This window comes from Ambystoma mexicanum, chromosome 12 (genome assembly GCF_040938575.1).
Source record: "Ambystoma mexicanum isolate Mex_15411 chromosome 12, UKY_AmexF1_1, whole genome shotgun sequence".
Taxonomy (NCBI): Eukaryota; Metazoa; Chordata; class Amphibia; order Caudata; family Ambystomatidae; genus Ambystoma; species Ambystoma mexicanum.
Genome location: NC_090936.1, coordinates 934,426,827 through 934,451,840, shown reverse-complemented (window position 1 = coordinate 934,451,840; position 25,014 = coordinate 934,426,827). Strand labels below are relative to the sequence as shown.

At 45.8% G+C, this 25,014-nt stretch overlaps 1 protein-coding gene across 2 annotated transcripts in view; it reads right to left on the bottom strand.

Annotated features, from left to right (window-relative positions):
• Positions 1-3,049: 3,049 nt before the first annotated feature.
• LOC138514123 (protein NEDD1-like) overlaps positions 3,050-25,014 on the bottom strand; it is a 1,022,049-nt gene continuing 1,000,084 nt past the window's right edge. For both annotated transcript variants that reach the window (XM_069629422.1, XM_069629421.1), the window contains exon 13: positions 3,050-3,270. In XM_069629422.1, coding sequence (XP_069485523.1) covers positions 3,124-3,270 — 147 coding nt within the window. In that variant the 3' untranslated portion in view covers positions 3,050-3,123. The remainder of the gene's footprint in view (positions 3,271-25,014) is intronic.

Sequence of the window (25,014 nt, the reverse complement as noted above, 5' to 3'; positions counted from 1 at the left end):
CCTCTGGGCTACCATCAATGCCAAGAGTGGTATTCATGTGCCTGAGATGGCCAACATGATCCCAGAGTAATCTTGGGTCAAGCACTTATCATTGAAGTACTTGGCCCTGGGTATTAACTCTAACTGGGACTTAAGCAGTTTAGGAAACGAGATCCCAACTCCTTATCCTTGGACGGAGGAGGACATCCTTTGGGCTATCAACAAGGCTAAGTCTTCACAGGTGCTGGGCCCGATGGACATGTGCCAGTGGTATTTAAAGCCGATCCTCAACTATGGGCCAGGGTATTCTGCCGTCTGTTTAGAGCTATATGAGAGTCCTGTACAATGCCAACATCTTGTTCGCAATCCTTTATTACTCCAAAGAAGGGCAATGCTGGAGATCCTACCAATTATAGGCCAATTGCCCTGCCCAATGCCTCCAGCAAGATCTTTACGCCTCTCTTTACGCCTCTCTTACTGAGAGAGGTGAATTCAGTTTTCTTGAGCCGGGGGTTACTCTCTTGATACCAAGCGGGTTTCAGAGCTAGGTGGGCACCACCTTAAATGTGATAGTCTTTGCCCATCTCAGGTCTTTGATCAAGAAGGGCAGACTGGGTTTGGCCTACATGGTTTCTTTAGACACGTGTTCTGCCTTCAACAGGGTCAACCGTACGTTATTATGGATGTAGCTGTCGAACTGACAGATGCCATTCCATTTGATACGATTGTTGGTGAGTCTGAATGCAAATACATCTATGAGAATAAGGCTTACCAAAGAGGGGAGCTTTTCTAGGTCTGTCGGGTCTTTTGTCTGTGTCAAGCAAGGGTGTGTTTTAGCCCAGTCACTTTTTAACGCCTATATTTCTGACATTGACACACTGTGGGCTCTGGAGACTACCTTTCCTGTAAGAATGGGGCACATGAAACTCGATTGGTTGGCCTTTGCCGACGACATAGTTTATTTTTAACCGAACAACGGTAGGGCTTCAGTGCAAGCTTGACTTGTTTTCGGCCAGGTAGATGGAAAACAACTTGCTGGTAAGTGGGTCAAAATCGTAAGTAGGGGTATTCTCCTACAAGCTAAAGACCAAGGTCATGTGCCTGGTAGTTCAAGATCAAAGGCTCGAAAGAATCTCATCAACCCACTACCTGGGATACAACTTAAATAACTCTAGTTCGCTGGAGGACATGGGTGCTCGCCTAAAGTTAAAGGCCAAACTGTTGATTTCGCAACTAAAAAGAATCCACTCTACACTCTGTACAATCTCTCTCCTATCTTTGATTGAATTGTATGCTGCTAAGGTGGAGCCAATACTTCTGTATGTTTTAGATCTCTCACTACTGGATATGGGAGATAGTCTTCATTCCATATAGGGGAGGATCTGGAAAAAGACTATGGATCTACCCCAGGGACTACTTAATTCAATCATAAGACACGCACTAGGACTCATTTCATTGAGGTCCCGATACTTGTGGAAACAACTGAATTCTTAAGCGAAAATCATACACTGTGCCACAATCTCTGTATGAAGATCCGGGGATTATGTGCCAGTTAGCAACAGGTCACCTTTGGTTTCGTTTCGTAAAAAAAAAAAAAAAAACAATGACAACCCTCTCTGGGCAATTAACTCCACCATGGAAGAATTGGTGGGTAGGTCGCCTCAGACTAAGAAAAAACTGTACACATATGATTGGAGCCAAACTATTGATAACATGGGTTCTTACCCAGCCTATAGGGAATACTCTTTCAGCTGGAGCTGGAAGTTTATATCTACGCTTCAAATTAAACATGCTCCATGCATTGGATCGAACTAGCAACTGGAACAGTGACTTGCTGGGGCTTCCTACTTGTCGCCTCTGTAAGCAGGCATCCTCTGTGGAATCATTGAAGCATCTGACACTTTTTTGTCCAAACCTGAAAGAGTGCAGGACACTATACTTCCAGAGATCTGTGGGAGAAGAACCTATGGCAGACTTGTTCTGGGCCTGGCTCACGTGGGGGGATAACGCCTCCCTTGTTTGAGCATTGTACAATTTTCTGAGTGACATTTTAGAGAAGTTTAAATGTTTTCTTAATGTATGAATTGTTTGTATTGGGAAGATGAATTGTAATACTGAACTTTGTGAAAGGCGTGTATAGTCCTAGTGACTGACAATGCCGTAACACAATAAACAATAATAATAAGATCACTAATTACAAGCCAACCAAAATACATGAAAGCTGGGAATTGTCGTTCTAAAAATGGCAGTAAAATGAGTGTGGTGGTGTGAATAGTTCCCAAAGAACCACATGAATTATGTGTTGGACATTGCAACTCTAGAAGTCTCCAGTGGTAGTAGAGGAGTTTTTTAAATTTATCAACATATTAAGACATCGGAATGCTGGGTATTAGAGTGCCGACTCTCAGTGAGGTAGCAGAGTGGCCTGGCTAGTTACCAAGAGACTTAAGAACTACTGAAACCCAGATAGGCCAAGATAGAGTGAAAGAGAACATGGCCACTCAGAACATTTGAAGTACATCTGGAAACTAAAGTCCATATGTAGAACAAGTGGTTAGCAAATGTATACACTTTCACATCTTAATGAATTCCAAATTTCAAAGGACCACTTGGGCACATCTGGAGGTCATAATGCACCCAGAGACTCCAGAATTGTACTTTGAATAAGTATTCAAACCCACCAGAACACTGACCTACCAAAGGCTCATCCCTCTTCACCGAGTCCAATCTACCTACATTACGCCTGCAGTGCTATCGTCTAAGCCTACTCCTTTACCCCTCGCTCCACATCTCCATTTACCCACCGACTTCCATAGACTTAGGTATGGCTATCCCAGGTGTGAGACCAATATACATTTCAGCCACGCCTAGGCATAGGGAGACAACAGCTGTGGTATATAGCACTGTGTATATGATTTATTTACTTTTCAAATCATCTTGCAGATTACCTGAGCAAAGACAAGTTGGCTTGAGAAATAATACATTTGGTCCCATGCCTCTTACTATAGACCCCACCAGGGAAGCAGACTGACAATGCGGTAACACAATAACAAAACAAATATCACTGGGCAACTTTGTATCCTTGTTTCGTTTTTCTTAATAACTGTTTATTTTAAATAGTTGATTTGCAAAAATATATTTTTATTAAATTATATACAATGATCTCTTCTCTGGATTCTCTAATCGAGTCACAGTGTCTTGTAGTCTTTTATTCTCCTCTCGAAGCTTTTCCATTTCGGTTACCAAATCATCATTTACAGAATAGACATCAAGTAAAACGTGCATTTCATTCTGAAAGAGAAAGAAAAAGAAAACATCACTGTCTCAATCAAAATCATCAACATTATTTAAGATTGTTTACTAAAACTGATCCGTGTTTATGCCAGTACCAATACTTTCAGAAACATGTATTGCTCTTACAGTGGGATTTTACAACTCTCACAGTGTTATTTTACAACTATGAAATCCACAATCTTCAATTAACCTTTAAAGGAGACACCCATCATGGCACTTAACACTTTAGAAAAATCACACCTCTTTTAGCTAGTAATTGTTCGAGCATTTAATATGAGTTACTCACTGCAATGACCGACAGTCCATCAACCCACCTTCTTCTATGAGTACATTATATTTTTCAAAAGGGGAAGGGGCAAGATACACACGTCACAGCAGTGCAATGGTTCGCTAAGTGCAGGAGCATCTCAGTTTCATGTTCACTGTCAGCTTCTGTTCATGTTCGCACCTGCTTGCACGTTCCTCTTCGCTCATTCCCACACCCATCTTCGATCCATGGACCTGCTCCTTTCTGACTTGGTGGCTTATATATATCTATACCAGTCCCATGCATCTTTCCCACATTGTGGTCTATATAGGGTCATTCCCCATGCCAGTCAGATTTTGACTTCTCTGGTGCAAGTGCCTTAGCTTTTGGGAGCTACAGTGTTTGGCGTCCCAAGTTCCATAGCCCAGTTAGTCATTTAACTCTGGGGGTGTGTACATGTAATCGTTAGACAGGAGAGAGGACTAGGTTGCAGTTCGGGCCTGCTCTGACTGGTGTAAGTGAAGTAGAGTGTAGTCTGGAAAATAGTGACTGTAAGCGAGGGCAGAGATGTAAAACTGGCAGTGTACTATCCTCTCTAAATGAAATACAAGCCTGGTCCCTTTGCTGACCTTTAACCTCCATCGTATTTTCAAAACAGAGCAGGTAGGCCCAAAATATGAGTGGCTTAATTCATTTGTGACAGAACTTTATTTCATAAGTGTATATGTGCTGAATGCGCCCCCTGATAGGAAATGTGACGTATTGCCATCCGACAGGGTGTAAAAGTCCTAGATTCTAGTTTTCTCCTTACAGTGATGCAGGTAATTATATTTCTGAAATTGAGATCTGCTAATCAGACCCTCCCCTTTCATAGATGCTACATTCCAAAATGAAAGTGCAAACATGTGCCATTGCTGAGATAGTCTGCAGACACCCTCAACACAAGCCCTGCAGTTTGACGGCAGATTTAAAGGTCACATATGCATTCCTGACAGCTGCTGGACTACAACAAAATATGGCAGCAGGCTTTTTAACTGTTATCTAGTTAGCCTGTTTTACTGTTAAACCTTAGACATAATCCCTGCCTGGCTGTGGTATGATGACTGCTAGGACCACACAATTATACAATAAGGTTTTAAGCCACAAATACATTTTGGGCATATATTGCACATATATAGATACTAACCCCACAAAAGGATGGCGATATGAGGTCTGATGTAAAAAGCAAATATAAAATTCAGTGATGTTCAGCAACCTTTTTAATATGAAAAAATAAAAGGGAAATTATCTTTAGACAATTATGAAGTTTGTGTCATTTATCACCTCCTTTGGATGGCACAGACAAATGGTTTTACCAAGTTCATGTCATTGACCCTACCTGTTCATTTTGTTTGTGCATGAATTGGCCTGATTTGACAGGGGCTAAGTAGGCAGGCCTACCCCCACTACTGCGGATGCACAAAATTATACAGCCACAGCTACATGATCTCATAATATTCTCAGATATGTTAGCAGGACCCAGCTATGACAGGGAACAATGCATTTGCGTCTGGCCTGGATGTCTCCACAATTGCCATGTGGGACAATAGCAAGAAAGCTGGTCTTTGATCATCCCGCAGGAAGGACAACACCTTCCTCCCAGGGCCTAGGGATGCACCCCAGGAGATGTTCTGGGAGTCTGTCCTTCAAAGGCAGTATGGACAGAACAAAGCCAAACTCAAATCAAGGTGCCGACCACTGAAGTCAGGAAACATGGAAAGTGGGCAGAGTTGGAGTAATCAGATGAGAAAGGTGGGCTAAGGTAGCGGTTCCACCATCTTAGTTTCTGCAAGGAGTCTCTACAACTTCCTGTCCGTCTCATTTCCGGCAGGGACAATATCCTCCTTTCTTACCAAAGAAAGGAAATCTTTTTTATTGTAATTTTGTATTTTTTGGCACTAAAGGTAAGTTAAGATTCAAGTATAAATATACTGTTGAAAGAAAGCAATTTCTCTGTAATTTTGTATTTAAACATTTATGAAACCTTTTTGAACATTTTCTGTACGAGATTATTTATGATTGTGATACTGATTACACTCATTTGTGAAGTGTAACATAGGCATTGATCAGTCTTGAGGGTGTCTGGGAATGACCCTACTGTGAGGGGAGCATTAATGAGGCAGAGTAGTGCATTCAGTGCTGGGCCCATTATTGTTTAATGATGAAGGCTGTGAAGATATCATGATAGTAGGAAGTAGGTTTAAGAGAGGTGTTTGTTTTTAGGAGGTCTAGGTGAGAAAGAGGAGATAAATCAGTCCAAAGGGGCAGTGTGCATTCTGGAATGCAGGGGCGCAGGCAGGGGGATAATGCTGTGGGAGGTTGATTCGATGATCTGTCAAATTCTGTCTATTTTATCAGTAAAATAGTTGTTGATTCCATTGCATTTTTCCTGATTTGCTTGCACCTCATTGTTGGTACAATGCTTTACTACTTCAAAGGGGCTTTGCTCCTCTTGGAGGGTGCCACAATGGTAGAGTAGTAGTAAGCAGCTTTGACCTTGGTAATCTAAATCCTATGGTTGTTGTAGAGAGCGCAGAGGTTGGTGTGATCGCCTAGGTTACGGTTTCTGTACCACTGTTTCTCTAGGGCTCTGATTGAGTGCTTGATCGAGGCGAGATCAGGATGTACCACGGGGAAAATTGTTTGGTCTTATCCTGAGTGGTTTGTAGGGTGGCATGAGTGTCCACTAGATTTATAGCAGAGCTGTTAAATAATTCTAGGAGAACCAAGGTATTTCCTTTGGTTGGGAAGTCTGCGAAGTTTTCTCATAGCTCATTAACCGGGAAGGTTTTGAAGGAGTGAGGTGGTGGTGTGATCAGACCAGTCAGGTGGGATAGTGTCTGCGCAGGAGATAAGGGGGATGAAGTAAAGACTATGTCTAGGACTTTGTTGTCCGTGGGGGACAGCACAATTTGCCTAACATCCATGGATCCGGTAAGTGTAAAATGCGTGCTTCGAGTGTGGTTGTCACTGTGAGACTCAGGGACATTAAAATCTCAGAGAAAGACATTCATAGTGTGTGCCAGTTTGGCAGAAAAGAGTAAGTTGGAGAGGGCAGCAGTGCAAGTCACTCCTGTGAGGTGGTCTGGAGATGAGGTGAGAGGTTATGGATTCCTTGTGATACACACAACAGGTAGCAAGCGCCCCTCTCTAGAAAGAACATGGCATGATAACCTGTTCTGTGTTTTTTTCCCCACTTTGAGAGTCCGCAACCATCGCTTTTTGCTCACTGTACTTTTCACAAAGGAGGAATATCCATTTGTATATCAGTCTTTGTCCCGCCCTCAAAGGCAGTCCAGCACCAAAATGCCTGCAAACCGCCTCCTTTGAACAAGAGTGCCAACAGCAACCCCAGACACGTGTTCTGGGCCAGTCGGACCTTATCAGTGAGGTGGAGCTGTGCTCCTCTGAGCACAGTGAGCAAGAGGTCCATGTCTGGGTTCCCCATGGTAACTTAGGGTTACCAACCCCTGGTTCCTCGCAAAAATACAAAAAAGGTAGCAGGTGCCCATCTCTAGAAAGAACATTGCATGATAACCTATTCTGTGTTTTTTTCCGCACATTGAGAGTCCGCAGCCATTGTTTTTTGCTCACTGTATTTTTCACAAAGGAGGAATATTCCTTGTGAAATATACCGCTGCACCCGTGGCCCCTGCAAAGGAACAGGTGGTTTCCGAAGTAATCAGACTAACGAGGGCCATCTTGCGTACCTGTTGTGGTGGTCAGTTTGAAAAAAAAATATTTATTTTTAGGTACGCAGGCATCATGTTGCAAGTGAAAATATCCCCGAGTAGGCAATATTTTTTCAAGCATGCTAGTTACAAGGAGGGAAGCACCAGAACAGGTGCACATTAGGAGGGAGAAGAACAACCGTCAGAATTGAAACAACTGAATTAAGTAGATTTCTTAAAGAAGCCTTGCCCAGCTGAGTTTCTGCACTAGCTTCTGAATACAGGCAGTACAATATAGCAACAGTGTAAACATATTTACATGTGGCCATTTTGCAAATTTCAGCAATGGAACATTTGTCAGAGGAGCAGTGGTAGCCAACTCACTTCTTGTGCAGTGGGCTGTAAAATCACCCGATGGCGTCTTGTTCACCTTTTAGTAACACAATAACAGGCTGGATACTAGCCATATAGACATGGATTGTTTTGATGCTGGAAGGCAAGCAATTTGGCTAGTGTTCTGAACTCCTTAGATCTGCCAATATAGTATGTCAGAGGCTTTGGGGAAAAAATTAAGGTAGACATATTGTTTTATTTTAGGAAATCGGAGATAAGCTTAGGCAAAAAAAGATTGACGTTTCCCTAAAAATGTAATTTACTTAAATGTAGGAGCCCCTCTACGGAGGATGAACATGCCTCAAATAACCAGTTTTATGGGACTATTCTCCACTTAGGAGGGATTACAAACATGTTTTAGCCCTCTTCATCTTTCACAGAGAAGGAACAAGTTACTTACCTGTAACTGTTATTCTCCAGCATGGATTCACATGCTCATGAATATTCCCAGTCATCAGGCTGGGAATCATCGGTAAGAAAAGAAAAGCAGTATTGCTTTAAAGCTTGAATACTGCCTTTCGTCTGAAATCCAATCACTGAAGACCGGGTCATACTGCACCCATCCAATGACGGTCGTCTCCCCGAGTCCCGCCTCTGGTGGCCATCTTCAGATTAGAAGCACGTGAGGTGCCAGTATGAACCCAGAAGAGCCACAGCGGGGATGGAAGGAAGGTTTGCATGTGAATCCATACCAGACCGATGCTAGAGAACAACAGTTACAGGTAAGGAACTTGGTCCTTCTGCAGCATGGGGTCTGCCATGGATTCACATGCTCATGAATACGATTATACAGCAGTATCATATACACAACCATCGTAGGTGGCAGGGCTCAACAGATGTACAACACTTACCCCTGAAACTGACTCACCTCAAGCAAACAGGTTGTGCAGTACCGCTTGGCCGACTCTGCATGCCTCCTTGGAATCACTGTTGACACAGTAGAATTTCATGAAGGTGTGCAGCGACCTCCACATATTAGCTCTGCAAATGTCCAGCAGGGGAATCGTAGCAGCGATGCCTCTGGTGAAGTGGGCTTTTGGCCGGCCTGGAAGGGTTCTTTCGGCCAGACTATGACAGTGCATGATGCAGCCAGTGAGCCACCTGAATAGCTAGGCCTTGGACAGGGCCTTCCCCTAATTTACAGGACCAAAGTTCACAAAAAGCTGGGAAGTCTACTGGAAATCCTACTGGAAATCTTTCGAGAAGGCCACATAGAACTTCAAGGCACAAGCAACATCCAGCATATTCAGAAACCATTCAGCAGCCAACACAGGATTTAGGAAGAAGACTGGAAGCACTAAAGGTTTGTTGAGATGGAACTTGGACATAACTTTGGCATGAAGGTGGGATAAGTGTGGGACCACCATCCTCGTAGGTTGCAAAGATAAGTAGGGGCTTTGCATGAGAGAGTCTGAATTTCCCTGATCCGCCTGGCAGAAGTGATCACTTCTAGGAACGCAGCCTTCCATAAAAGAAACCTGAGGAGCATGATGTAAAGGCTCAAATGGAGGTCCCATGAGCTTTGTAAGGACAACATTGAGCTCCCACGCCGGGGCCAGAGCTTTCACTGGAGGGAAAGACCTAAAGAGACATTTCATGAATTCCTTGCTCAGTCTGTGAGACCATAATGATGGCCTTGTAGATGAATGGGTGTATGTTGAAATGGCCGCCAGATGTACCTTGATGGAGGCATGGGCCAAACCAGACTTGGCCAGCCAGAGCAGGTATGGCAAGAGCTGAGGAGCAGAGACATGCAGCGGCGTAATGACCTGCGTCCTGCACCACACTGTTTTGGTGACCATTTGTGGATGTAGCACAATAGATTAGAGGGCGCTCTGGTCTTGGCAAGAACAGCTTTACATTCCAAATAAGGTTGTAGTGGCCAAACTCAGAGGCTGCAGGAGCCAGGCTCTAGGAGCCAGGCTGTGAGGTTCATTGATGCTGGATCGTGATCTGGAGAGCAGGTCGGGAAGAGGAGGCAGCCTGATTGCCACCGCCGCTGATAGGCAGATCAGGTCCGGGTACCATAGGTGGCGCGGCCACGCTGGGGTGAGGAATATCATCTTGCAGGGGCATTGCTTCAAAGTGTTGATGAAGGGGGATCGAAGGGAAAGCGTACAGGAATTGACCCTCCCATCCGAGTAAGAATGAGTCCCCCGGTTGAGGGAACCTGCTAGCAAACTGCTTGCATTTGGAGTTTGCTGCTGTGGCAAATAGATCGATCTCCGGACAACCCCATTGGCAGAACAGACTGGTTACTTGGTCCCGCTGCGACTCCCATTCGTGATCGGACCGAAACTCCCTGCTGAGGGCATGTGCAATGGTGTTCTTTATACCTACTAGGTTGAAGGGTATGAGGAACATGTTCTGAAGGATCGCCATAGGGTTTGAGCCTCCAATGACAGAGCAGGGGATCATGTCCCCCCTCTGCTTCATGATGTAGAACATTGTGGTGGTGGTGTCTGAAAATCCTCTACCACTCGACCTTTCAGTAGTGGCAAGAACGACATGAGGTCCCAGAACACCGCCCGTAGCTCCATCACACTGATGTGTAGATCCTTTTCCTCTGCCAGCCAAAGGCATCTGGCGTGGGATTGCCCGGTGTGGGCCCCCATCCATCCAGTGAGGCATCTGTGATGACTGTTGCCTGAAAAGGAAGGGTCCAGCGTGGAGAACCCTGCTTAAGGTGAGAGCTCTCCCACCACCATAGTATCGCTTGCCTGAATTCCAAGTTGAGCTTGAACTTGTCTGACCAATTGCCCGTGGCCAAGTGCCACCTGCAGTATAGAAACTCCTGGAGTGGCTTCATCTACAGCTTGCAGAACGGGATCAGAATTATGAAGGAGGACAGCATGGCAGCAGCGACTTGATGACCAGGATGGTTGCTGATTTGACGGTGGACAGACGATGCACCTTACCAAGGATGGCTAGCACCTGCTCTTCTGAGGGGAAAACTAGAGATGCCGCTGTGTTGAAATGTGCCCCCAGAAACAGAACGTCTTTGGCGTTATGCAGGATTTTGGATAACGAATAGAGAATCCGAGCTCTGCCAGCAGGTGTATGATCTGATCTGGGTATTGCACTGCTAGGCCCCCCGAGAACGTGACCGGATGAGCCAGTCTTCTAGGTATGTGTAGACATGTATACCCTTGAGACGTAGATGCGCCGCCAGTGGGGCCAAACACTTCGTGAACACTCTTGATGCTGACTTCAAGTCAAAGGTCAGCGCCTTGAACTGGTAGGGATTCCCCAGAACCACGAAGCGAAAGAACATCTGATGTTTTGGGTGAATGGGGACGTGAAAGTAGGCATCTTCCAGATCAAGAACAGTCATGTAATCATCTTCCTCCAGCTGGCCGAACACTTTCTGCAACGTGACCATCCTGAACTTTTGAGATCTTAGGTATTTGTTGAGGCATCGTAAGTCCAGGATTGGCTGTCACCCCTCTGACTTCTTTTGAACTAGAAAGTATCTGGAGTATGCTCCATCCGAAGCCCCAGAGCCACAGCAAGACAGATTCTATTGCACCTTTTACTAGCATGGCTCGTACTTCCCAGAGCAGCTGGGCAGTGTGTTGTGCCTTCCTCGATACAGGTGGAATACGAGGGCATTTGCGTTCAAATTCCAGCGTGTGCCCCCTTTGCATAATGTCCAGCACCCATTCGCCTGACAGATGGCCTCCCAACCTGGTTGCTTGCGGCTTTCCCTGCGGTGCCAACGACATTGCGAGCCTCCACCGAAAGCTTGGGAACGACCTCTGTACGATTCCTGCTCTGTGGAGCGGGAAGGCGATCCCTTGGAAGATCTTCCAAATGTACTCCTGGAGGACCGAAACGAAGAGGAGCGACGCTGCTGTAGGGTTCCTTGGGAACTTGCTGTCTGTGTCCGTTTTGATGGCCTGTAGCGTTTCATCCACTGCCTTTCCGAAGAGATTATCGTAGTCGTAAGGCATATCAACTAGCTTGGCCTGAACATCCGGCCTAAAATTGGTAGCCTTTAGCCAACCTCGACGCCTGAGCGCTACGCCATTTCTCATTTGGCAGAAGCCGGAATCCGCAACATCCATAGCCACAGTGATGGCATGATCGGAGGCCACCTCCCCCTTCTGAAATAGGGCCAGCACTTCCGTCCTCTTGGCGTCCAGCAAGAATTCCAGGAGTGGGCCTAGTTTAAACCACAACTCTATCATACGGGCCAGGATGGCTAGATCGTTGGCAGCCTTGATGGTTTACGATGCAGTATATATGATGCACTTGCCTGACACATCCAGCTTCTTTCCCTCTTGATCCGGCAGGACCATAGACTTTGAGGATGGATTCGCTGACGACTTGCTTGTTGCGGCCGAAACCACTGAATCCGGGGATGGTTGTGAGCAGAGAAATTTGGGGGCTGAGCACCCTGTATTTGTTTTTCCAACCGGTCCCGCTTTGCTGGTGCAGAGCATGGGGACTTCATAAGGGGCAGGCCCACTTCCCACAGCTTGTCCAGCAAAGGGACGGAGAACATCCTCTTCCTGGTTGAGATGCATCTCTGGTAGAGGAAATCTTCATTCCGTTTCACCTCTGGTACCAGATTATATAGGGCAGTTGCCCTCGCCATCATGGAATGGAATGACCGACTTCATCTGGAAAGTGAAGCTCTGGGGATACCAACCGCACCTTCTAGCTCCCCATCGGCTGTGACAAAGTCACCAAACTCATCCGTGTTCATTGTGGCAGCCTCTGTGTTTGATGCCATATCAGTGTGCGGCACCTCACCTGGTGGTGTTGGAACCGGTGGTGGTGATGCTAGTTGCCTCGGGCAGCCAAGCGATGCCGGTGTAGCGGCCGTGGGGGACTGTACCTAGTGTCACTCCCTGACGGGTCTGCTAAGGGTGCTAGCCGCTGCTGTATCTTTGAGACCAGAGAACGGAGCACTGTGACAATGTCCTGGGACATATCTTGTAGAACTTGCGAAGGAGCCCCTGGGCCCGCCGGAGGAATGCTGGTGTGCCTCAACGGGCTTGTATGCCTCAGCGAATCCACGCCTAGAGGGCTATTGCCACCTGCAACCAAGCACTAATGCTGTGTGTCGTCATCCTCGGAGCTAGTATAAATGGCCAAAGGTCCAACTGATCTCTCTGCGTACTGGTCTTTTGGTCTAGCCACTTCCCTCAGGGCTATAGACATGACTGGCACATTTATTGACTGGGTAGATGCGGTTGATGAAGCCGTAGTAGTGGGTCTTGGTGGCAGCAAAACCCTTGCTGCAGGTTTTGCCAGTGGCTTTTCCTTGTCGATGAGGTGGCCATTGACCAAGCAGTCACTGACGAGGTGGCCGTTGATGCCTTTCAGGAAAATGAGCCCACTGCAGCCGATGACGAAGTAACCGTCAAAGACGGTCTGGTCGCCGTATTCGTGGCCATAAATGGTCTTGAGGTTGTTGACGAAGCCGCAGGAGTGGGCGCTGCTGAGGGCTTTGAAGAGGGTTACTTTCGGGAGTACTTTTTCGGTTTCCCCAGTTACGAACCACTATGCTTTGAGGACTTTGTGTCGGCCACCAGCAAACTCATCGTAGAGGGCAAGGCAATGGAGAGCACGTGTGCCCTGTACTAGGAGCAGGTTTAGCAGCGTCTCTAGATGGAACTGCCTGGCGCTTGGCCTTATTGGAGCCCTGCAGAGGTACCTCCTCAGCCGATCTGGATCTCTTACCAGAGCAGGTGAAGAGCGCTCTGGAGTACAGCCCGATCTGGGCTTTGCCTGAGCATGCCCAGAGGCCACACCAGGGCCCCCATCCACTTTCAACCATGTCACCAACCGTCGGAACCAGTACCCCTTGGTTTTGGCCAAAAAGCTTCTGCAAATGTCGCATCGGTCATCTTGATGGTTGGGATGCACACAGTAGAGACATCTAGTGTGTTTGTCCTCCACATATATATTACATAAGGCACACCGGGAGCAGAGTCTGAAGCTGAAGAGACTTCTCCTGCCTTCCTCCGACATGGCGAGGCACGAAGTAGGCCTCGGTAGGCCTTTACACTTGACACATTGTGTAGACTACGAAACTGAAAAAAAACTCAGAGCAAAAATCAAGGACTCCCTGCAGTAAAAATCTGAAGATGGGCGCCGGGGGTGGGACATGGGGAGACAACAGTTATTGGATGGGTGCAGTATGACTTGGTCTTCACTGATTGAATATCAGGCAAAAGGCAGTATTCAAGCTTTTAAAGCAATACTGCTTTTTTATTTTTACAGAGTATTTCCGGCCTGACAACAGGGAATATTCATGAACATGTGAATCCATGCCAGAACCCATGCTGGAGAAGTCTAGTCCCACCCACAAGGGCAGGCCAGCACCAAAACGTTAGGCAATTCTCATTTGAAAAAGAGCACCATCAGCAACCTCAAACATGTTTTTCAGCCTTGCTTTTTTGGCTATAATAAGTGAGGTGTAGCTGAGCCTTTCTTAGCACAGTAAGCAAGGGTTCCACATCTGGATTACCCTTAGTAACATAGGGTTAAACCCCATGTTTTACAAAAGTTATAAGAATGTGGGAGCCCATCAGCGGAGAAGAAACCTGGCTCAAATAACCTGTTCTATGGGCTGTTTTCCACTTAGGAGGCTCTACAACCAGGTTTTAGCACACTATACCTTTCACAGAGAAGAAATATCCATTTACATATCAGTCTAGTCACATCCGCAAGGGAAGTCCAGTACCAAAATGCTAGGCAATTCCGATTAGTCCTACTAAACATGACAGACAGGTGTGATTCTATTAATGGTAGTGAAGTATTAGGCACTTCACTTTTCTTTATTTCAATAGCAGCATGTTGAAAATACACCAAAAGAAAAAAAAACGACTGCTCTTCCTACTCCTCCTGTCCTTGACTGATCATTGTTGGCCTCCTAGAAAGTCATATTGCAGTCACCACTCCTCTTTTCTACTTGCGAATTTCACACCCACCAATGCTATACCCATACTCCCAATAAGGCCTGACAAAACTCCCCCAGACTGGAGAAAGCGTTCTGATTTCAGAGAAGCATCTATGCTGCATCAACACTGCCGTATATGGAAAAATGAACATTGTTTAGGAGGAGGGATAGTACTCTAGTGCATCTCAAAAGGCTGGTACTTGTGGTCTTGTGCAGAAGAGATGTGACGTAGCAGTTCAGGCGGGATTGCCCCCTTTGGGGTGGGACTAAACCGGATTTGCATATGGTCCCTACACTTTGGAAATTACTTGGCAGGCTGAAAAACAATGGTCTGGAGAGTTGCCCAGAGCTATGCCCATGTATATGCTCCTCCATTTTACAAGTTTGCATCCGAGACACGTCAGAGACAATCTTTCGCTTGGACAATTCTTACGCTTGAAACGCAATAACACTCACAAAAAAGACTTTAAGAAAGAAGCAGCAGCACTAAGCACACGCCTACAATCGAGAGGTTACCCACAGAAACTCACAGAGACAGCCCTGAATAGGGTGAGCAATAATAACAGAGATGCTCTACTGAAGTATAAAGTACGATCGAAGGAAGAAAAGAATGACAAACTGGTCTTTGTCAACAATTTCAGTAACCTCTCAAACTCAACCAAGATGATTGTGGCAAAGAATTAGAATATCCTGACCCAGGGTGCTAAACCATTGGATAGACCGGTGGTGGCTTTCAAGAGGAGTGCAAATATAAAAGACTGCATCACCAGAAACAACATTAGCATGACCTCGATTAAACAGAGTATGCTTCCAGAACAATGGGGCATGCCAAAATTGACTGGCTATTTTCTGTGTGGCAGTTGTGTGAGCTGTAGTTCAACACGTAAAAGTAATGCAATCTATTTAGGGTTTGCGACACCTTGGAAACAAAACAATCTGACCAATGTTAATTCCAGCATGTTCATTTATGGCATTTGGTGTCCATGTAACAAATTGTATATTGGTAAAACCGAAAGGAAGATAAAAATTCAAATTGGTGAGCACAGGAGTTGCATCCGCAACCGGACCCAAAATGCCCCGTTGGTTGATCATTGGGACGAGTATTTGCATAAATTGGAAGATTTTCGCTGGATGGTGATCTGCAAACTCAATCCCAGTCCAGATACCAACAGAGACAAGAAACTGTAACTCAACAAAGAACAAAGATTAATCTACCTGACGAAAACGAAGATCAGCGGGTTAAATGATAAATTGGATTGGACAGTGATTCCAGCCCTTATAAATCTCCTATCCCGTGAGGGTAAGGTTAGGCAAAACATCTTTCTTTACATTTTAAATCTTAATATGGCTGGATGACTCGGTCTAATGCTTAGAGCCTTATTAGCACTGTGGTCCTGTGGGCCTTCAGTATTGTGGCTTCATTCTGGGCACAAGGTGATTATTCCACAATTGCTTGCAAATTAACTTTAGAAAACCGTGACTCTATGTGCGACTTCTCAACAGGTTTTACATCCAGGTTTTGCATCCAATTCCTGTGGTCAATTTTCGGTTTGTAGACAGCACGATTTAAGGTTAACTGAACTATATATGGGCCACGTCACATTTATGGTAAACTATTTCACGTAAATGTGGATGCTATTAATCCGTTTGGGTCATGGAACACAACTCGGAACCGCCTTTGGCATAATTAGAGGACTCCGCCTCTAAAGGTTTTCCCTAGTCACATGTGCTGACCTAGCCACGACTTTTGCCATTTAATTAGAGCGAAAGAACTTCCCCCTCTAGCCACTTTATTGGCGAGAGGAGGAAAGAGGCTGTTCCGCGTTTCCTGTGCTGATTTATACAGCGGTGACTGCGAGACTGATTCGTTCAGGCACAGCCATTTGCTTTACACGGTAAGCGGCGCTTGTATGTCTGTCAGATTTACTTTTAAATACCATCACTGTCCACATTAATACGGCAGTACAGATGCTGATACATTGTTTGTGTCTTCACGTGTATCCATAGGTAAGCCGCAGACAACGTTCCTGCCATGGGTGTGATGTAGTGTACTTCTTGTGAAGTGTAGGCACCTCGATCAGACCTTCAGCTGATGTTGACATGAAGGCACAAGTCTCACTCGTATAGATTATCAGCTCTACAAACCTTTCAGGTGAGCGATGCTGAACAAGTGTAGGTTTGTTTAGCCCGAAATCAACGTGAAATTTCGTTCTCACTGTGTCGGTGCGTCTTCTTGATTTTGAACACTAAAGAGAACACACGTGTTAACTTTCTTCATTAACTTTTTTTGGGCGTTTGCCTTAGGCATTTATAGAGTTTGTGCTCAACTTTATGAGCACAATTGTAGAAGAGGTTTTTCGTGATCTTTCGGTTAACAAAAGTTTACTTTGTCTCCATTTTTCCTTTTTCTGATGTAGTAATTGAGATTTAGCCATGAGCTCCATCTACCAGCAGCAAGATAAACCATAATGCTGCCCACAACTGTGCCTCACCGCATGATCCTATATTGAATGCGACAAAAAACACATTGCAATCTAACGTGGTGATCCCTTGCTTTCGGGTGAGTGTTTTTTCTACAGGCCAAGCCTTCTGGGTCACGGTGTGTACAGCGGGATGGTCAGCCTACACATATGTTCTGTGCTGACAACAGTGCATTGTTGTATTAGTAGTCCATTTCTCAGTGGATACAACAATAGCCAGCTCTGATTTAAGCAAAATAGTCACAAGGCAGTGTGACATCATTCCACCTTTTCGACTCCCAACCCAATTACACGAAGTGTGTCAGCTGTTGCTGTTTTAGCCCTGAACCAGTTTTTCTTAGAGTATTTAACACTCGAGAGGTGGTTGAAATAGGGAAATCCCATATGTTCACCATTGATTTACCAATTGTGATGATGAAGTTCATTTCAGGGACATTAGGTGTATTGATACCAATGTTCTATTTCTTTTTCAGGCAAGAACGACTATTGGTGACCCCGAAAGCGTGGTTTGTTTTTTGCTGTACCCTCTGGCACGAGAAATTCTGGGCGGCAGTGGAGACGCACGGTGCGCCCGCTCAAGAGAGCGGCCTGCCTATGGCAACTGGTACGCTTAGACGTGCGCACGCAGTAGGCCAAATGGTACGGGTCCCGTTCCAAAAAAAACCTTAGTACCGCTCGCCGGAGCCGGCGGGCGGCCACTGAGTGTGAGGCAGCACCGCCTGGACGGACCCAGTCCTGAGAATCTCGAATCAAGACGGGCACGTGAGTATTAAGTGCGAGTGATCATAAAAGGAGAAGGGGAGGGAGCCAGATTGTACGAGGTCAGTTAATGGGTACTTTCAACTATTAATGCTATTCACTTTCTCTGCATATGGCCATTAGGACAAAAAGGTGAAATAAGGGAAGATAAAACGGGAACCTAGCTCTGCAAGGGGGTAGAAGGCGGCGCCGCATAGTGCTATCTCAACTAGTACTGGGAATAAGTTGCAGTGGAGAATAAAATAAAGGTGTCTGAGAATAGGGAGACACGGTGTATACATTAGAAACTGCTTTTTTTTTCCTTATTCTTCATTCTGGGTTCCTTGATACTGGAAAAAGTGTAATAACTCTTAAGAGTTCAGGGACACATATTGGGCAAGGGTAAGAAGGCCTTGCTGGGAGAAAAGTATAGGGCAAGAAAAAGGGGGGAAGAATTGTTATGTTGTATGTTAAAAGTCTGTTAAATGTTGGTTTCATGTTGCATATGCTAAGCGTGTAGTGTTTTAGAAAATTATATTGCACAAGAAGTGATGTTAAGTTAGTGATGTTAAACAGTTCTGTGATAAGGTTATTGTAAGTGTGACCCGGTAAGCTGTTAAGGTAGTGTTATTGTGAACTGGTTTATAAAAAAAAGTGGGAAATTCAAAAACCAAGAACTGTTAGAGATAAGATATACGTGTGCACGAGTCGCATTGAGATTTACAAGGAACAGAGGAAGGTGAACATCGAACACACAGTATGGGGGCGGAAACACCCCTGGCCCACATTTGCAAACATTTACCTGGTTATGCAGAACGCATAAATAAGTACCATGACCAGTGGGTCACGGAATTAAAAGGAGAGGGATTACCCCAGGTATGGCCACAAGGGGGATCATTCGATAAAAGTGTCCTGGATATGGTAGCCACGTGTATATTCATAAAATATAAAGGAAACAGTTTTATAATAGAAGAGAGATATTAGATTTGTGGAGGCTATTTGAAGAAGTACCTCCACTCAAAAGAAAAGAGATTGATCAACCCACCACCACCAACACTCCCCTAACAGCACATGAAAATGGAGGCGAGCGTACAGGGAAAGAAGGATCAATAGAGGTAACACGATTGTACCCCCTCCTAAACAAACCAGTGCCAGCAGAAGGCTATAGCGATCCCACATATGTGCCCACCACTGCCCCTTCAGCCACCCCTCGACCAACTGCACCACCACCATATGAGTGCCCCAGACAGCGTGGACAGGTAAGCACCCCAGTAGTAGATATTGAAAAGTTAAGAGGACCTAGACTCCAGACGGCCAGAGATGAGTTATCTAGAATAAGAGATATATGTGAGCAGAGTGGGACAAGTGTCGCAAGAACAGAACAAACACCTAGGGCACAGGCACGCGACAGGTCATCAGAAGAAGGGTGGAAGAAGGGGGAAATACTATTTAGAATTCAGGGAGAACAAACTCGGATGATAGAATTGGGACCACAAGAACTGGAAGACAACACAGGTGAGGTGGGAATGGCCACTGGGGGGATGGAAGAGTTGTGGTGTGATATTGAGGATGAAGAACAGGAAAGTGGAAGGTTGGGTGTGACGGCAGGAGGGAGATCAGGAAGAGTAGATGGGACACCCCTGGGAAGAGGAATGGAAGGGGAGATTAAGGAATAGAATGGGAAGGTTGGCCACGTTAGGGAGGAAAGGATTGAAGGTAAGTATAGGCAAAATGACAAAGAGTAAACTACAACTCCCATTGATACATAGGGGAGGTGGGAGGCCAAATTACATACCCTGGGCCCAGATGGACAAAGCCAATTTGTTAAAGTCCTTGCCTACACTATCAGGAGGGGCAAGTAAGTGGATATATGCATTTGAGAAACATACCGCGGGAGTGCCATTAGCGGTAGGCGATGTTAAAAGCTTACTGGTGTCGGCCGTAGGTGACCAGGCAGAAAGAGTGTGGGCAAAAGCTGGTTTCCCAGGAATAACACTGGATTGTGATCGCCATGACGGCGCTTCTTTTAACACAGTGCGCGCGAGAGTATGGGATGCATTGAGAGAAACATTTCCAGACACACCATATTTACAGTCAGTGATGCAGTGCACCATGAATGATGGGGAGGATGCTATGGATTTCATTTTTCGGGTGCCGGAGATGTGGAGAGCCGAGACAGGTACGCCCTGGGACCAGACAACATCCCTATTTTACTTTATAATAAAGAGAGGGCTCCCAAAAGAAGTACAGAAAGCACTCGACAAAATAGAAGGGATCGAAGCAAAGGGTTGGCCAGAAATTCAAAGTATAATAGTTCACCATTGCAAAAGACTAAAGGAAAGAGAAAGAAATTCCACAAAAAAGGTTGGCAGATGAGGCGAAGTTAGTACAAACGAAACTGGTGAAGGTCGCCGCGGCTGTAGCAGCACTCCCCCAAGACAGGGAGGAGGAAGAGGAGGAGGGACTGGTAGCGATACAGGGGAGGATGGCAGAAAATTGGGCAGGCAATGGGTAGCCACAGTGGAATGGACAGGAGCAGTACAGAGGACCGCAGTGGAAGGTGTGGGCCCCCCGCGGAGGATGAGGTGGGTACAGAGGACGCAGAGCGGGTGATTAGGGGTATGGGGGAAACGGCGGGTATGGAGGGCAGGGTCCTCGAGGGGGACAAGGGAACTGTTGGAACTGCGGAAGGTGGGGACATTTCTCACGGGAATGCAGAAGCAGACCAAATAACGTGTACCAAGACGATCAACTCTATGGTCATCCACACCCGGGAAGCCCGTACGGATTACCCATGGGAGGGGCACAAGGGCAACCAGAGCAAGAGTATGTAGAGCAACGAAGGGAACACCCTCATAATGTACATCAGCACCCACAAAGCAGCGAGCATATGCAAAACACGCAGGGCAACCCTTTCGCCACAACAGCTAACAGTGCACCTGCACCGTACGGCGGAGTAGCAGTAGTATCAGGTAATGTCTTTAGTCAAGGGGGGAATACAGGACATCCAGCACAGGACAGCCCACAGGGAGCACTTACGTGTCCTGTACTATCTACGACCTACAATGCAGCAGAGGAACCATTGATAGGGGCGCAGATAGGGAATAAACAGTTCATATTTATGGTGGACTCGGGAGCTGAAAAATCATGTTTACGTGAAGGCCGGTTCCCGTTATCTAATCGTAAATTGGAGACGCAGGGGTTCTCTGGGGATGTTGTTGGAGTTTCTTACACAGAAGATTTAGATGTGACCGTGGGGGGTAAGACAGTGAGGGCACCCCTACTGTACTACGAACAGTCCCCGATTAACTTACTGGGAAGGGACCTCCTCAGTAAGCTTAATATGACTATCTCCTTTACGGAGAGAGGGATAGTTTGTTCAACTCCAGGGATCTGTCCCATGCGCATAATGCTGGTAGTGCATGCACGAGCAACAGCACCAGAAGTATGCGGCATACCGGTAGATCCTGATGTACTCATTCAAGGGCTAAAAACATTGGCACGGGTGGTCCCATAGTTGAAAAATCTAGATTGGCGAGTACCCGCAGAGTTCATCTTCCGACCAATAGCCCGCCCTGAGATTGTGGCCAAGACAGTGATGTCCTTAGATTTCCATGCAGTTCAGATCTTAGCCAAAAGAATAGCCGTCATTGCAATGGACATACATGGCTGTGAGTGGTGCACGGTATTGTGCATCAATGCCGACATTGAATTGCGAAATCTATCAGATGAAGACCTTTTCTCAAACTCAGAAAGTGATGGTGAGATAATTATGGAGCTAGCCATACCTTGTGATCTCATGATGCAGGAAAGACACGTGCCTCTACAACTAATGGCAGTGGTAAGAGCACCTCCTTCCTTTTTTGATGATGACATGAAATCAGTGCCCAGTAATTTGTGGACCACAGGCCCCCATGACGTGGGATTATTGCATGGAGTCACACGGGTCAAAATAAAACACAAACCTGGAGCTATTTTACCAAGGGTAAAACAGTACCCCCTGTCCCGAGAAGCAGAAGAAGGGATAAAATAAACAATCAGTGCATTACTAGCCAAAGGAATAATAGTGCCCTTCCATTCGCCATGCAATACTTGCATTTACCCAATCAAAAAAGCAAAAGGCGGGGCATGGAGGATGATCCAAGACCTACGCCCCCTTAATGACGTCATTCAAAAAGAATTCCCTTTGGTCCCTAACCCGGCATCCATCCTGTGCAGCATCCCAAAGAATGCGTCACATTTCACAGTAGTGGATTTGAAAAATGCCTTCTTCTCCATCCCGCTGGCAGAAGAGTGCAGATATTTAACAGCATTCACATTGGGGGGAAAATGATACGAGCATTGCAGGTTACCCCAGGGGTACTGTGAAAGCCCCAGCATATTTAACCGCATCCTACATGAAGATCTAGGGAACATGAAAGCAGAAAGAACAATTATTCAATACGTAGATCTACTCATCTGCGCAAAGAATGAGGAAGAATGTAGAAAAGACTCCATTACCCTCTTGACATTGCTGGCACATAAAGGCTACAAGGTCGACAGAGGATAACTGCAGTATTGTCAGCGAGAAGTGTTGTATTTGGGACAACTAATCTCGCAAGATGGCAAGAAAATTATACCAGACAGAGTAACCGCCATCACAGCTGTTAGAAGGCCAAACACAGTGAAGGAAATGCAAGAATCTCTTGGCATGTGTAATTATTGCCGAGCATGGATACTAGATTATGCAGCATACACGAGGCCATTATTACAAGCACTCAAGGTGGCCCAACGAGAAAACACAGAAATACAATGGTCCGCAGAACTGGGTGACGCATTCACGTCACTCAAAGAACTGATCTCGAGCGCACCCGTGCTCGCGAACCCAGTATCGAACGCGAGTTTTACCTGTTCTCGCACTGTAAGGGGATCCGCATGACTGCTGTACTGACACAAAAAACGTCCTTAGGGCACAAGCCTCTAGCCTACTACAGCGGCACACTGGACGCAGAAATGTAAGGACACTTCGCTTGCGAGAAATCTCTCGCAGCCGCAGCGTTCGCCATTGAAAAGAGTGCAACAATAGTGATGGGATGCTCCGTAACTATTCGTGGAGCACTCACTGTTCGCTATCTTGGAAAGATCAAAGAGCACACTCACGACACAGAGCAACCGCCTATGAGATAATATTATCCAGTACAAACATCCACGTAGTTCTTTGTAAAACAGTAAATCCTGCGAGATTCATTACAGAACCGTGCACATTAGAAGACATGCAGGCACACGATTGTACAACTTACATGGGGGAGGAAGGAGAAAGCACTGTTGTAAGTGAAAACGCACTAAACGAAGGAGAGGTTTTCTTCATAGACGGGTCAGCATCAATAAACCCAGACACAGGAGAAAAACACGTGGGGATAGCTGTTGTAAGGATGGAAGAAGGTGAGTATGAAGTGATAGTACAGCATTGTCTAACAGCTCATTACTCAGCTCAAGCAGCAGAACTCGTAGCACTTATCGAAGCGTTGCATGCAGCAAAAGGGTGCGCAGTCACCATCTACACAGATTCAGCTTGCATGACTACCACAGTACACGGCGGGTTAGCAAGGTGGGGACAGAGAGGGTTCCACAGAGTGGACGAGTCACCAGTTCAGCACGCAGAACTCCTAAAATAACTCATTGCGGCTTTGAAAGAGCCCACCATGGTAGCCATAGTGAAATGCCAGTCCCATACTACTAACACAGATGTTATCTCTTTGGGAAACGCTGCAACCAAAGAAGCCTCTTACCTAGTGAAAGAACAGACAGGTGAGTACTTAATGCACCAACGAGTAGAGGAAGAGCTCCCAGATGGTTACAACACTATATTGTGTCACACATACTAGAGTTACAAGAAGGAGCAAGTGAAGAAGAGAAAGGGCTGTGGGAAAAGAGAGGATGTAGCCAGTCAGCAACAGATCTTGTGTGGCGTCAAAATAACACAGGGAAAGTGGTAATGCCAATCAAACTCTTAGAAAGCATTCCAGCAACTATACCTCCCAGAGCACAATGCAAAACAACATATTGCAGCAGAGATACAAGAGGACTGGTTTGTGCCAAGGCTACAGGAACATATATCAAAGCTGGCAATGGAATGTAAGACATGTCAAATATACAACTCAGGAATGACCCTAAGGACAATGCGAGGAACAATTCCCAAACCCTTAGGGCCCTTCAGAGAACTGCATATTGATTATGCAGATATGGGAGAAAGGTGTAATGGCGCACGGTACAGGATAGCGGCGGTGTGTCCGTTTTCCAGATGGGTCGAAGCAGGGCCCTGTGCATGTCCAGATGCTAAATGCGCTGAAAAATTCTTAGTGAGGGAAGTATTCCCACACTGGGGAATTTGTGACGTGATTCGCTCGGATAATGGCACGCATTTTGTTAATGAACTTTTCAAAGAAGTTACATCTCTGTTAGGAATTAAGCATAACTTATGCTCAATTTATCACCCGCAAAGCAAAGGCGTGGTTGAGAAGATAAACGGTCTCCTGAAGGGGAGATAGTCAAAACTGTGTCTCTCCCTTAAGAACTGGGTGCATTGTCTGCCTCTGGCCTTGTTCGGGCTGAGAAATCAGCCCAGCAAGGACACCATCTGTCACTGCACAAGATCGTGATGGGAAGGCGCATGCACACATCACACTTTCCACCCCGCAGACATTCAGATGCACACAAAAGCGCCACAATATTAGGTGAAGAATTTAATGACTATCTGACAAAATCTCACCAGAGCAGCCTGCATGATATCAAGACAGCTTGCACCACCATTCACACGAGTAGAAGGGAATGAGGCAGTAAAATTTTGCCATGAAAACCCACAAGGCAAGTTAATGCCAGGTGAGATGATATACGTGAGGAGCTTTGTACGTAGGTGGAATGCCCCAAGATTTCATGGCCCATATGAGGTGGTGTACTGCACACCGACGGCTGTAAAAGTGAAGGGCCTGAGATATTGGATACATTTGACAGACGTACGTAAAGTCTATGACAGTGTAAGAGAGGAGCAAGACGAAGAGGTACACAGCACAGCAAAGTTATACATGGGTACAGGGTAATGAATGACAACAGTGAAATATATTGATGAGAAATTAAGTCTATAACAAGCAGAAAATGTAAATAAGATTGAACTATAAATGAAAAATCTCTCTCACTCCTATTTCTCCGACCTTCTATAATAAAAAGATGATTTTAACTGTTTGAGCATGCTTAATGCACTTTTATGTTTTAACATATAGGATA